Raw genomic sequence first — 14,781 nt, 5'->3', positions numbered from 1 at the left:
ATACAGACAAAATCTCACACGGAAACATACACACTCACAAAAAGAGGAAAAGGGGAAAAAATCATAAATCTTGCTCCCAAAGTCCACCTCCTTAATTTGGGATGATTGGTTGACTATTCAGGTATTCCACAGATGCAGGTACATCAAGTTGGTTGTGGCGCTTTAATCTGCTGCTTCTGAGGCTGCTGGGAGAGATTTCCCTTTCTCTTCTTTGTTCTCACAGCTCCCGGGGCTCAGCTTTGGATTTGGCCCCGCCTCTGCGTGTAGGTCGCTGGAGGGCGTCTGTTTTTTGCTCAGACAGGACAGGGTTAAAGGAGCCACTGATTCGGGGGCTCTGGCTCACTCAGGCCGGGGGGCGGGAGGGGCGCGGAGTGCGGGGCGAGCCTGCGGCGGCAGAGGCCGGCATGACGGCGTGACGTTGCGCCAGCGTGACGTTGCACCAGCCTGAGGCGTGCCGTGCGTTCTTCCGGAGGAGTTGACCCTGGATCCCGGGACCCTGGCAGTGGCGGGCTGCACAGGCTCCCGGAAGGGGGGTGTGGATAGTGACCTGTGCTCGCACACAGGCTTCTTGGTGGCGGCAGCAGCAGCCTTGGCGTCTCATGCCCGTCTCTGAGGTCCGCGCTTTTAGCCGCAGCTCGCGCCCGTCTCTGGAGCTCCTTTAAGCAGCGCTCTTAATCCCGTCTCTTCGAGCACCAGGAAACAAAGAGGTAAGAAAAAGTCTCTTGCCCCTTTGGCAGCTCCAGACTTTTCCCCGGACTCCCTCCCGGCCAGCCGTGGCGCACTAGCCCCTTCAGGCTGTGTTCACGCTGCCAACCCCATTCCTCTCCCTGCGCTCCAACCGAAGCCCAAGCCTCAGCTCGCAGCCCCACCCGCCCTGGCGGGTGAGCAGACAAGCCTCTCGGGCAGGTGAGTGCCGGTCGGCACCCATCCTCTGGGCGGGAATCTCACCGCATTGCCCTCCGCACCCCTGTTGCTGTGCTCTCCTCCGCGGCTCTGAAGCTTTCCCCCTCCGCCACCCGCAGTCTCCCGGCAATTTCCTTTTAAGGTGATGAAAATGTTCTAAAATTGAGTTTGGTAATGGCTGCACATATCTGTGAATATTACTAAAAACCACTGAACTGTACACTTTAAATGAGTGAATTGTATACTCCGTGAATTATATCTTATTAAAACTGTTACTTAAAAAAAAAAAACAGAAAGAACCAGAGAGAAATGTCCTCTTAGATTAGAGAGCAGTGAGAACAGAGTTACTGAATTAATGAAAGAGAAGTGAGGAGGGGCAGCCTTCAGAAAGGGAAGGAGGAAGAAGTATATAAATAGAAAGCTGACAGAGGAATTAGAAGAACTAGAGCAATGAGGTCCCTGGGTGTGGAGATAAGGCTCTTTCCAGGCCTCAGAGGCCCTGAAGCAACCCTGTAAGCTCAGTTCAGTGTGATAAATGGTGTTCACATAGGGGCCCTGGGTCATTACAACCAGGTTTAAAGTGTTTAGTATCTCTGTTGAAGAAGGCAGAGAAGTTTATGACACATCCTAAATAGGTAACAGTCTAAAAGCTTGGGTTCATATGGGCGCACTCCTCAGTCATCCAGAAAATGTACGTTTATGGAGCACACTCAACAGATAAGGTCCTCCTGAATTCAGAACATTTTAAGGGTGTGATGGTCTTTTTGATATGTCAACTTGGCAAGGCTCCAGCCGCCAGTTACTCAAACACTAATCTAGGTGTTTCAGTCAAGGTATTTTGCAGATGTAATTAAAGTCCACAGTTAGCTCACTTTAAGTAAAGGAGATTATCTTAGATAACATAGGTGGGCCTGATTTAATCAGGTGCGAAGCCTTAAAAGCCGGGTTGAGGCTCTCCCAAGAAAAGAAATTCTGCCTGTGGGCAGCAGCTTCAGCCAGTGGACAGCCATGCCTGTGAGATCCTGTCTGCCTTTCCTGAAGGCCTGCCCTGGGAGTTCCCAATTTGCCTCTCAGGCCTCAAAATCACAGAAGCCAATTCCTTGCAATAAAACCCTCATTATATATCTCCTACTTGTCGTGCTTCTCTGGGTGAACACTGACTCATAAAAAAGCAACTGTGTTACTCCAAGATAATAAATTTGTGATCAAATTAAAGTTTATTCAGATGGAACATATCTAATGCCTAGATGGTGGTTTCTAATACCATTCTCCAATAAAAGGAACCAAGGTTCCTTGTCTCCCTGGAGAAATGGCTGATTCTGGGCTGGGGAAGTAGTGGATTATACCATAAGTATAAAATAAACATCCAGGGACTTCCCTAGTGGTCCAGTGGAAGACACGGAAGAACCTTAAATGCATTATTACTAAGTGAACAAAGCCAATTCAAAAAGGCTACATACTGGGACTTCCCTGGTGGCGCAGTGGTTAAGACTTCACGCTCCCAATGCAGGGGGCTGAGGTTCGATCCCTGGTCAGGGAACTAGATCCCACAGGCCGCAACTAAGAGTTCTCATTCCGCAACTCAAAGATCCCGCTTGCTGCAAACTAAAGACCCGACGTAGCCAAATAAATAAATAAAAATCCATACGTCCATTTTGATATAAACAAATGACAGAATAAGTAAACAGGGAAGAAGAGACAAATCTCCCATGCAGAAAAATTCTGGGTAATTTATGGAGCTCCTCGTCTCTTGAAGAGTTAAAGAAGGGGGAGCATAACTCCCCACTTCTTAAGAGAGCTGCACATTGTGACTTACTTCCAAAGAGTACAGTCGGGAAGGGGGAAAACAGAGTAACTGTACAGTGGAGAAACCTGACCAACACTACTTCAGCCAGTTGATCAAGGTTAACATCAATGATAAATCATGGTGAGAGTACATACCCTTGAAATGATCTGATAAGAACGGCCCTGTGATCTTCCTTCCCCAAAACTTATAACCTCAGTCTGATAATGAGAAAAACATCAAACACAATCCAATAGAGGGGCGTCCTAAAAAATATTTGACCAGTACTCAAAACTGTCAAGCTCATGTTGTTGAACCCAAGTTCATGGGCCTGACACACAGTGAAGCCAAACAAATAGAAACATCAGAGTTTGGAGCAGAGAAAGGTTTATTGCTAGGGCCAAGCAAAGAGTTCTGATCCAAACTCAAACGTTTTGGTTTGTTTGGCCTCACTGTACATTGGGCCCACGAACTTGGGTTCGACAGCAGTCATCAGAAACAAGGAGAGGGCTTCCCTGGTGGCGCAGTGGTTGAGAGTCCGCCTGCCGATGCAGGGGACGTGGGTTCGTGCCCCGGTCCGGGAGGATCCCACGTGCCGCGGAGCGGCTGGGCCCGTGAACCATGGCCTCTGAGCCTGCGCATCCGGAGCCTGTGCTCCACAGCGAAAGAGGCCACAGCGGTGAGAGGCCCGCGTACCGCAAAAAAAAAAAAAAAAACAAGGAGAATCTGAGACACTATCACAGCCAAGAGGAGCCTAAGGAGACATAACTACTATATGCTAAAGTGGTATCCTGGATGGGATCTTGGAGCAGAAAAAGGCTATTAGGTAAAAACTAAAAAAATCTGAATAGGGGCTTCCCTGGTGGTGCAGTGGTTGGGAGTCCGCCTGCTGATGCAGGGGACGCGGGTTCATGCCCCGGGATCCCGCGTGCCGCGGAGCGGCTGGGCCCGTGCATCAGGAGCCTGTGCTCCGCAGCGGGAGAGGCCACAGCGGTGAGAGGCCCGCGTACCGAAAAAAAAAAAAATCTGAATAAACTATGAACTTTATATTATCTTCTCGACTTTTCTCGAAATCTAATACTGTTCTAAAAAATAAAGTCTATTAAAAAACTAGAGGGACTTCCCTGGTGGTCCAGTGGCTAGGGCTCCATGCTCCCAATGCAGAGGGCCCGGGTTCGATCCCTGGTCAGGGAACTAGATCTCACATGCTGCAACTAAAAGATTCCACATGCTGCAACTAAGACCCGGTGCATCCAAATAAGTAAATAAATAAATATATTTTTAAAAAACTAGATCAGGAAAAAAATCAGATGAACAAATACTTCTGAATATGTACTCTACAAGTTTTTTTTTTTTTAAGATAACTGAGTTAAATTTATTTTGTTTTATTTTTTGGCCACACTGCGCTGCTTGCGGGATCTTAGTCCCCCGACCAGGGATTGAACATGGGCCCACGGCAGTGAAAGTCCCGAGTCCTAACCACTGGACCACCAGGGAATTCCCTGTAATCTACAAGTTTTGGTACTAGACTACAAAATGAGGAGTCATTCCGCTGTTTTCATTTTTACTTTAATTTAAAAGCAAGTCTAGGGGCTTCCCTGGTGGCGCAGTGGTTGAGAGTCCACCTGCCGATGCAGGACACGTGGGTTCGTGCCCCAGTCCGGGAAGATCCCACATGCCACAGAGTGGCTGGGCCTGTGAGCCATGGCCACTGAGCCTGCGCGTCCGGAGCCTGTGCTCCACAACGGGAAAGACCACAACAGTGAGAGGCCCACGTACCGCAAAAAAAAAAAAAAAAAAAAAAAAAAAGCAAGTCTTGATGATTTAAGTGGCTGGCAGTCTGTTGACCCTCTGTTGATAGAGACTGTCCTATCTCCTAGTCAGTGCCAAATGAATGGCTTTTCTACCCCAAAGAGACTTTAGCAGGTAGTCCCCCCCAGTAGATAACCTCGCTTTCTATTTCATTAAAAAGACGGAAATCACCTAAAAAGAATTTGTTCAGCTTCCTGCAACCAAACCTATGAACTGATCTGCATGTGCACCCATTTTTCCCTTCCTGTGCTCCTGTTATAACAGTTACCACTGATGCAGTGTTAACTGTGTGCCAGGCACTATGGTAATGCAGGTTGCGTGCCATTTCAGTAAACAAGAAAAAAAGGTTGCGTGCCATTTCAGTAAACAAGAATGTCTCCCGCCATCAAACCATCAGCCACTGCAGATGTCCCGACCGCGCGCCCTGAGGGGAATTCGGATGAAGAGAAACAGGATACTGGCCCTAGATAGTTAAGATGCATATCTAAGGAATGATTTCCATGAGCCCAGACTCTTGCATCTTCCCATACATAGAAAAGTGCTGAAATCATTAACTTGAGAGGTCTGTTTTTTAGTGATTAGCAGTAATCTTCTGATGTTTGATGATATTTTTTTTCCAGCAAAAACTCCCCTATATCGTGGCTCCTCCCTTGCCTCTCTGGAACATTTCCTCAGAGCTCTCTGAGAGGCTATCTCTCCTGGGCTGTAGTCCTCACTAAGGTCCCCGAATAAAACATAACTTGCAACTTTTAGCTTGTGGGAGTTTTTGAGGGTTTTTTTTTTAGTCGATAGTAAGCATATTGCATGCATTATCTCCTTTAATCGTCACACCGAAATTCCGAGGTTCTCATAATTTCCCCATTTTATAGTCAAGGAAAACTGAGACTCAGGGAAAGTAAGTGACTTGCCCAAGTTCTCACAGCTAGAAGGTGTTAGAACCAAGTGTTCCAACCCAGACTCCAGAGTCTGACCTCTTAACTCCTAGGCTCTCCTCCTCTGTGAGACAAATCCCTACTCCTGTGCTCTGACTCATCACTTCCCAGCCCTTGGGAGCTTTGATCCACTGACGATTTGTATTGTCCACTCTGTGTTCCTACTTCTTCCCTTCTGTGCCCTTCACATCATTATGCAAACAAGCTGTCACTCCCCGGGTCAAGACAAAACCCCTCCTCTAACCCCACAGGTTTCTCCAGTTCTCTCTTGACTCGAATATTCACTACTCAACTGTCAATATTGAGTATCTTCACCTGGAAGGCTTACAGCCATCCTGTGCTAAATATACCCCAAACTGAACCCTTGACCACTCCGCTTTCCCACCAGAAAACTATTCTCATGGTCTTTCCCTCTCAGCGAATGACACCACCAACCACCTTGTTGCTCAAGCCAGAAACTTGGGCATCATCCTTGCCACTTCCCTCTACCTCTTCTCCTACACTCAGTCACAAGTCTTGTTGATTCTATGAAATCTCTCCTCTGTCCATTTAACTCCATCTCCACTGCCTCTGCCCTAGTGCTGGCCACCATCCTTTCTCATGCGGACTACAAACCACAGCCTCTTACTAGTCTCTACTTCTAGCCTATGCTGTCCCATCCCCAGCCAGTCTGATCTTAGCACTCCACGCACTAACCCCGGTTATTTCTTAAACCCAAACCCGATAGGCATCTGTCCATTTTCAAGCCCTTCAATGTTTTTCTGGGCCTCAAGATGCAATCCAAGCTCTGTCTCAAGGCTTTGAGCCTCCCACTGATCTGGCCTCTGCTTACTCTCCAGCTTCCTCCTTCATTACTACTTCCTCTGGGCACCCCTCTCCCGCCACCCCCGAGTATGTCCCCTTCCCACACTTCTGCCACACAGAGTGACTTTCAGTTCCCTAAATTCTCCCAGCTTTCTATTTATTTTTTAGGGGGGGGTTGCCCACATGGCATGTGGGATCTAGTTCCCCGCCCAGGGATCGAACCCACGCCCCGTGCAGTGGAAGCGTGGAGTCTTAACCACTGGACCACCAGGGAAGTCCCTCCCAGCTTTCTCCTGATTGGGCCTTTTCACAGTCTGTATCCTCTGTGTAGCACATGAACACACCACACTCCACCCGCCAGATCTAACTCCTCTTTGGCCTTCGGGGCTCAGCTTGCTCTTCCTCAGCTCCTCACTCCCATGTTCAGGTCAGGTTCCCAAGGACCTAGTGCCTTCCTCAGCACAGCACTTAGCATCGGGGGCTGTGGCTGTCTGCACATTCGTCTGTCCCCTGCAGACTGTGAGCCGGTGAAAATGGGGGCCTGTGGATGTGGCTCACCCCTGCAGCCCAGCACCCAGCACCCAGCGCCATGCATCCACCTCGTAGTCTGTGTTGGGTGTTTGCGGAATGAACAAGTGGGAGTCGGAGGCAGCTGACCTTGAACTAGAGCCACAGGCTTTCTGATTAAACTAATAGTTGTTTCTTTGTAGGTCATTTGCGTTCTGTTCCAATGCCTTTCTCCCTTTGGTGGCCCCAGTGGAAACACTTTTTCTAATGAATCAGATATACACTTAGAGACTTACAAATGTAGCATTAGAGGTTCATGATTTAGAACCAGTTTCCTCATTTTGAGCGGCAGAAAACTGAAGTCCCCAAAGCTGACGTGGTTTGTTAGTAGCAGGCTCATTGTAGCTGTAAAACTGGGACTATATCTTGTCTTACTTCAGTTACTCTGGTACCTAACTGTTGGTAATGCCTGTCTTCTTTCATTTAAACGGTAAGGTAGGTTGCACTGTGACTGTGGCTTTCACGATTAGCCATGTGTTAACATTAAATGGGGCTGGGACTTCCCTGGTGGCGCAGTGCCACAACTACTGAAGCCCGCGCGCCTAGAGCCCGTGCTCCGCAACAAGATAAGCCACCGCAATGAGAAGCCCGTGCACTGCAACGAAGAGTAGCCGCCGCTCGCCACAAGTAGAGAAAGCCCGCGCGCAGCAACAAAGACCTAATGCAGCCACAACTAAATCAATTAATTAATTAATTAAAAAAAGAGAGAACGCAGTTCCACTTAGGGTCAGGCTGAGGCACAAGTCCTGTCCCACTGCTCCTGGGTCTCAAGTGACAGCTTTGGACATGCAGCTGCAGGTGGCCTCATCAGTGACCATAGTTCAAGTGCAGGTGTTGGCCCACCAGTGTGGTGAATGAGGTGCTCCTACAGAGGGTGAGTAGTGAGAACAGTGCCATTCCCTACTCGTTATGCCTGAGTTTTCATGATGTGCCCGATTCTCCACATTCTTTCCCTAGTGCCTTAAGCCCCAGCTACCTACCTACCAACCACGCATGCGCACACACACACCATTTGCCTCCTCGTGAACCTGGGTGAGGCCTTCCCGCAACTCCCCAGGCAAGTCATTCCTCCTTCACCCTTTGTAAACACACGTTAAGGCATCGATTAGTTTTCTCCGAGGGTTTGCCACCCACCCTCCCTCCCTCCGTTCCCAGACGGGCATATCTGATGTGCACAGGTACAGATGCACGGCACGCTCTCTTGACTGCAATACCTGTGAGGGTCATACTTGCCTCTGGCTCCCCAAATACCCAACGTTTTGTATAAGCAGGGGCTTCATGTTTGCTTCTCTGGGCTAAAACACCCTCAGGGAAGGGTAAATGGTTAATACTTCACCCTGTTCTTTCCAAGAAAATCTACTTCCTGTTCAATCTGGTTCTCATTGCCATTCCTGCTGACAGCAGCTACCTGCCATGTTAAGTACTCAAACTGTTAGTTGCTATCAGCAGGAATGAGAATTGTGGGACTTTTTTTTTTACCCTGGCCAATGAAAGCACCAATTCCTAACCACTGGACTGCCAGGGAATTCCCCTTTCTTCTTTTTTATTTATTTATTATTTATTTATTTATTTATTTTTGCGTTACGCGGGTCTCTCACTGTTGTGGCCTCTCCCGTTGCGGAGCACAGGCTCCGGACGCGCAGGCTCAGTGGCCATGGCTCACGGGCCCAGCCGCTCCGCGGCACGTGGGATCTTCCCGGACTGGGGCACGAACCCGTGTCGCCTGCATTGGCAGGCGGACTCTCAACCACTGCGCCACCAGGGAAGCCCTTCTCTTTTTTAAATTTTATTTTCTTGTTTGAGAATTGTTTAACTTTTTTTCATCTGTAAAATGGGAGAATTATCTGCTAGGACTGATCCTTGACCGACATTATCATTCAATCCTTACAAACCCGAAGTAGGTATGATTCTGGATAAGTCTCCTGATGTTTCCACAGCTGGTTCAGTAACAGAGGTGGGATTCACCTGGAGGTGAGTGTAAGGCCCAGGATTTTCGTCCTCAAGTCACCCTACCTCCTTTCTTTCCAAGACCTCGAGGGGTTACTCTACTCCAAATTCAAATCCTGGAACTAGAAGGGAACTGGCATCTCTCCAAAGGCTGACACTAAGCACCAACTCCATGCCAGCTCTGCCTGATGTCCCCCCTGACAACCTGCCCCTTCCCACTGTCTTCGGTCCCTGTGTCTTATTTTTGCTTTATCCACCATACAGCCCACATCTGCTGGGGAGGGGTCCACACCAAAACTTTAATCCTGCTTACTCCCCATTCCTCTTCCCCGTTTCCTAGTTAGGCGCTGAGTCAACTGCTTCAGTGCGTTATTAACTTCATCCTCAAAGCCCTCTGAGGGAGGTCCCACATTGCAGATGACACTGAGGCTTACAGCTGGTGCATGAAGAGCCGGATTTGAATGCAGACTATGCAGTCTTGCCACTCCAGACTGCTAACTCTTGGCCACCACTCTGCTGCTGCCTGCTTCTCAGTAGGCCATCGAGGGATGGCCAGCATCACCACGGAGTTGACTGTCTTTTAAAAGCTGATCTTATGCTGCACCTCTTATAGGTAAATATAAGTCCTAAATATCTCAAAGCTCCCATTCCTCCCTTCAGGAAGCAGCAATCTAGTCCACCGAGGAAACAAATACCGGCACTTACTGCACGAGGCAGTGAGGAACCACTGGATCCAGGACCTGTGTCCAACCCCAGGCTCAAAAGAAACCCCTTTTACACGGCCAACCAACCCTGGTGTCCATCATTTTCCCTTTCAATTTTAATCCTCCTTATTCAAGGTCTATAGAGAAAGCTCCCTCTGCCGTGTGACCTTGGCCTTGTCATAACCTCCCCGGGCTCAGCGAGGAGCCTACCTACTCTGAATGGTGAGGGTGAGGTATTCCTAATACTCCAAAATGGTTAGAAATTTCCATCACATGACTGTTAATTAATTGTATCAAGTCCCTCTGCCTTGGACTTGAATAACATTTTTAGCACATTAACGTTTACCAACTGCTGTTCACACAGTGGCAGCTGTCTTTGAATATGAAGGAAACACTGATGCAATAAGAGAAAATATTTGAAATCTAGGAGCTTGTAAAGGAAGTGGAAGTGTTTTTCCAAGATCTGTTGGCAGCTCCCACGTTCTTGGGCTGGTGGGTATTCTGCAGCCCACCCTTCAAAATTCTGGTGAGCACAGTGGTGCTTCTCAAGGACCGTGGTCATGAGCCTCCTAGTTTGGTTACAGGTCAGGGGCCCCTCGGTTGTGCAAGGGGTGCAACCACCATTTGCTGCACTCTGACAGCTCCTGTCACTTGCTTTATCGGCTCTGTCCAGTGCAGGCTCCCTACAAGCTGGGTAGGGAGTTAGCACTAAACCTGACCCCCTTCCTCTGCGGCAGTTCCAGCCTAATTCCACAGGTAACTAGCTGGGGCACTCTGGCTTTCTCCCATCTTTCCCAGACATTAGATATGGCCTGTGTATTGGCCCATTACTAGCCTAACGTACATCTGTCTATCCATCAGTTAAACTCAAGTACCTAAGAATAGTGCCTGGCCTGTAAATTCTAATGTATTACATGTCAAAAATACTCTTGATTTCTTTCAACCATTTAAAAATGCAGGGCCGGGCTTCCGTGGTGGCGCAGTGGTCGAGTCCGCCTGCCAATGCAGGGGACACAGGTTTGTGCCCCGGTCCGGGAAGATCCCACATGCCGTGGAGCGGCTGGGCCCGTGAGCCATGGCCACTGAGCCTGCGCGTCCGGAGCCTGTGCTCCGCAACGGGAGAGGCCACAACAGTGAGAGGCCCATATACTGCAATAAATAAATAAATAAATAAATAAATAATAAAAATGGAGGGACTTCCCTGGTGGCACGGTAGTGGTTAAGAATTGGCCTGCCAATGCAGGCGACACAGGTTCGAGCCCTGGTCCGGGAGGATCCCACATGCCACGGAGCAACTAAGCCCGTGCGCCACAACTACTGAGCTCGTGCGCAGCAACAGAGACCCAACGCAGCCAAAAATAAATACATAAATTTATTTTAAAATAAATTTTAAAATGCATAATTTTAGTTCACAGGCCATATGAAAACAGTCAGCAGACCAGTTTGCCAATCCCTGGCTCACATGATTCCTACTCTGAGGACTGGCACCACAGAACAGTATATGAAGATGCTTTTTATGGGACTTCCCTGGCAGTCCAGTGGTTAAGACTGCACGAGTTCGATCCTTGGTCAGGGAACTAAGACCCTGCCTGCATCGTGGCATGCCCCCCACCCACAAAAGCCTTTTATTTTAAGAAGGTGCTACCCTCAGGTATGAGGATGACACATACATGCACTTCCCATAACAGTAGGTATAAGAGCTGCAAGTTACAGGGAGCTATTAAACAACAAAATCTAAAAAAAACAGTTCCTTACTTTTACTAGACATACTTCTAAGTACCTGGTAACTAGAGAACATTTCTATCATTGGACAGTCCTGTGTTACATCTGATAGGAGGAGTATTTATTCAGTACATCATCACAAACCAGAATAATACAATAACAGTTCCAACAAAAGGTTCACATGTTTATTACAGAGCTACACAGTGAGCAGTGATGAGGAAAGCTCAAGAGGAGAGAGCATCAAACACAGGCAGCTGTTCCAGACACTAGTGATGTTCTGATAATGTGTGTGAATTCATATGTGAGGCTCATTATAGACCCAGCTTGGTTCTTCTCCAATGTCTTCTCTTAGAGTTGTACCTACACAGAAGGAAATCACAAATTACAAAGGCAGTCTGACCTCAATTTAGCTGCTCTTACTGACCACAAACTTTGCCTTGAAGTACCATAAAAATCTTTGAAAGAAAAAGCGTTCCACTTTCCCTACCGTTAACAAGTTTGGAGCTCTTTTTGGAGAGTAAAAAACGATTTGCTAGATGTGTTAAAGAACTAGTCAAAGCAATTTTTTACCTCTCAAAATGATTCCAGGCTAAGGAAAACATACACTGGTTCCTTATAGGGACTAAGTAGTGGAGAAGCTCTCTCCTCTCCCCAAGTGTACGCTCATTCACTTTTGATTCAACAGACCTGGGGTAGACCCAGAGACATATAACCTCCCCTTCTAAATTATATCAAAACCAGTAATTCTACATAATACGTCACACATACAAAAAAGCTCTTGCATAATTTTAATACTACATTAACACCCTCAGTCACTTCAATACCACAGCCAAGTTATTTGCAGAGCTAAGGCCATCTCAGAAATGTTCATGTCAATCTGTCATGATTTTACCCCCATAAAAGGCAAAATCAAAAATGATCAACACAGATTTTCTTTCAGCAGGATTATGTCAGTACTTCCACGAAACGGAGCACTGTAATTGCAACCTGCTTTCAATACATTTTAAAAGTTAGACAACACACACACAAAAAGCCAGACCACAGAGCAAGAGACCAGCATCTGATAACTGCAGGTACCCTCTATTGAGCTAGGCACTGAGCTTTATATACATTTCTTTCACTCCTCACAACTATAAAGGCAGGTCCTACCATCATTGGATGAGGACACGATAAACCAAAGGTTGCAATTAATTGGCCTATAAAGCTACAGTGGGTGGTGATTTCACATGTGTAACTGGCTAAATGAATTAAGGAAATGGGCCTTCCATCTTATGTTCTGGCTCAGACTGAAGACAACAAGGAAATTAACAAATATTGGAGGAGTGTCTGCCCCTAAGCTCAGCTGTGGGCTGACTGTGTCCAGAAACCCAGAAGAAGCACATTAAAAAAAAAAACCCAAAAGAATTTCAGAATGGTGGCTCAGGACGAATTAAACTGCATATAACTTTCAATTGTGCATTTACACCCCCAAAGTAATCCTAAGTTCAACAAAACACAAGGGTGGGGAGTGTTTGCCTTTACCTGATTTTATTACCAGTTTTCATTCGAATCCATTGGGGAATGGGACGATTCTGCTTTTGTTTCTTAGCCAGAAATCGCTTGATCCTGAAAGTCTTGTGAGAAGACTGGGAAGGAAATGCAATCAATTTAACAGCAATACCAGAACTTGCTCCAATGATTCAAAGTCAAGAACTCCCTAAATCCAACAAATATTCAAATACTTAACATATACCAAGAACAACCCTCTCGATGCTAAACCCATCACTGCCCTTTGCTTTGTTCCTCACTTCTCCGGAGGCAGATACCATAATTCCCACTGTTCAAAGAAAAATCAGTAGTCAGGGAGGTAGGTAACCTGCCCCAAAGCAGAGTATTAATGTGCAGATTTGGCTGGGATTCAAACCCAGGTCCTCTCTGCTCCAAGGCTAGGGCGTGTTCCAGTCTTCCCTGCTGTCAACCCAGGACTGAGAGGACTATAGTCAGAGATGGCGGGGACTAAAGCACGTGGTTTTCAGGAACAATCCCTTGCAAGTCAGTGAGTCTCAGCGCACTATTTTATACACCAGAGTACTGGGACTTCCCTGGTGGTCGAGTGGTTAGGATCCCACGCTTCCACTGCTGGGGACCCCGGTTCGATCCCTGGTCGGGAATCCAAAAAGCCACACGGAGCGGCAAAAAAAAAAAAAAAAAAAAGATTTACACAAAGTCCCTGACTTTCGGTAAATCTGTTCTAGCCCTCTGACCATTTTGGTATTAATTCTAACTCTATTTAAAACGTCACTTTCCCAAGGATGACTTTCCCAGCTTCCCGTCACATTCAGAGCACATCACCCCTTGATCCAGGCGTTTCTACGAGGTGACGTTCAAGTCCCTTAACAAAGGGCTAAAAAGTCCTGTAATCTCATAGCGTGGAAGGATCCTGGCACCCAAGTAAAAACACTCTTCGAAAACCAGCAGCCTACATTGCCTTTTCGATGCCAGGAACATCCCGCGTGTCGCAGGCAGCCCGAAGTCAGGCCACGATTTCTGGGGTACCCCCTCGACTTCTCTTCTTGCCCCCGAAACAGAGTTCGCTCCGGGAAAAACGGGAATCCCTGCCCGCCTGAGCAGTGGCCTGGAGCACAGAGCGCCCCTTCGGACCTCGCGGGGCCGGCACAGCCCGCCCCTCCCCAGGTGCTCGCTCGCTTCCCAGCAGGCCCGCGGACTGGAGCCGTGGCCCAACTCCATCTCCTCTGGAAAAGGCCTTAAAAAGGGTCCCGCACATCGGCGCAGCCCGCGGCACCGGCGAGCTCGCGGGGACCTCAGATCTCGGAAAGCCACCCCAGACCCGATGGTAATGGATGGACTTACCATGGCGATGATCAAATCCAGCCGCAGATAGAATGGAGGACAAGAGAAAAGAGGGAGAATCAAGCGGAAGTACGTGTTTTAGAGGGCGCCGCCGGGGGCCGGGCTTGGGGAGGACACGCCATGAGCCAACCATCGCCCCCTGGCGGCCGCTCTCTGCGCAAGCTACCGTGAGGCCGTGGGAAACTGCGCTCATTCGTGCGAAATGGAATTCCCTTTGCTTCAGTTCCGTAATCGGGTTTTTCAGGACCCCGTTAGTGTGCCAGGGGCACCCTGTGTCATGGGTGAGACACACAGTCCGTGATAACTGCCAAGGCAGAAACCCTTCCGAAGGCGGGAGGAGCGGAGTGGGCGGGGCTATCTCCAAGGAGGGCGGGGAAGAGGTTATGTCCCGGCGCAAGGGACTTCGGTCCTGCGTTTGGGAGGGAGCGCGCCTAGGGGTGGGGGCTGGGAACGCCCCGCCGGAGTGGACTAGGGGGTTGGCCCCCGGCTCTTTCTCGGCGGTTGCGTCCACTAGGCTGGGCCGTGCGGGATGGGAATGTACAGTGGTGTTGGCCATGGGGCGTTAGACTAGGCAAGAGGCTGCCAATCAAGGGGTTTTTTTTTCCTTTCCAGTTATATTGAGATATAATTGACATACAGCACTGTATAACCAATCAAGGTTTTACACAACGCAGAGTACTAAGGATCACGGCCCCAATCAAGGTTTTAAACTGAGAAAGTTCTGGACAGAACATTCCCTTGGCTGCTAGGAAGCTCA

At 48.3% G+C, this 14,781-nt stretch overlaps 1 protein-coding gene and 1 non-coding gene across 2 annotated transcripts; both read right to left on the bottom strand.

The window, feature by feature from the left end:
• Positions 1–10,811: 10,811 nt before the first annotated feature.
• Positions 10,812–14,363, bottom strand: RPL39 (ribosomal protein L39). The gene is made up of 3 exons (XM_030849782.2): positions 14,025–14,363; positions 12,696–12,799; positions 10,812–11,534 (listed from the first exon to the last, which is right to left on the bottom strand). The coding sequence occupies exons 1-3, from the start codon at positions 14,025–14,027 to the stop codon at positions 11,486–11,488; spliced, it is 156 nt and encodes a 51-aa protein (XP_030705642.1). The 5' UTR covers positions 14,028–14,363; the 3' UTR covers positions 10,812–11,485.
• On the bottom strand, positions 12,036–12,168 carry LOC115848987 (small nucleolar RNA SNORA69). Its single transcript, XR_004037864.1, has one exon. It is a non-coding gene; the product is annotated as a small nucleolar RNA SNORA69 (small nucleolar RNA).
• Positions 14,364–14,781: the final 418 nt, after the last annotated feature.

Source organism: Globicephala melas, chromosome X, assembly GCF_963455315.2.
Source record: "Globicephala melas chromosome X, mGloMel1.2, whole genome shotgun sequence".
NCBI classification, from domain to species: domain Eukaryota; kingdom Metazoa; phylum Chordata; class Mammalia; order Artiodactyla; family Delphinidae; genus Globicephala; species Globicephala melas.
The sequence above is the reverse complement of the archived record's forward strand: the minus strand, read 5'-3'. Positions and strand labels throughout refer to the sequence as shown.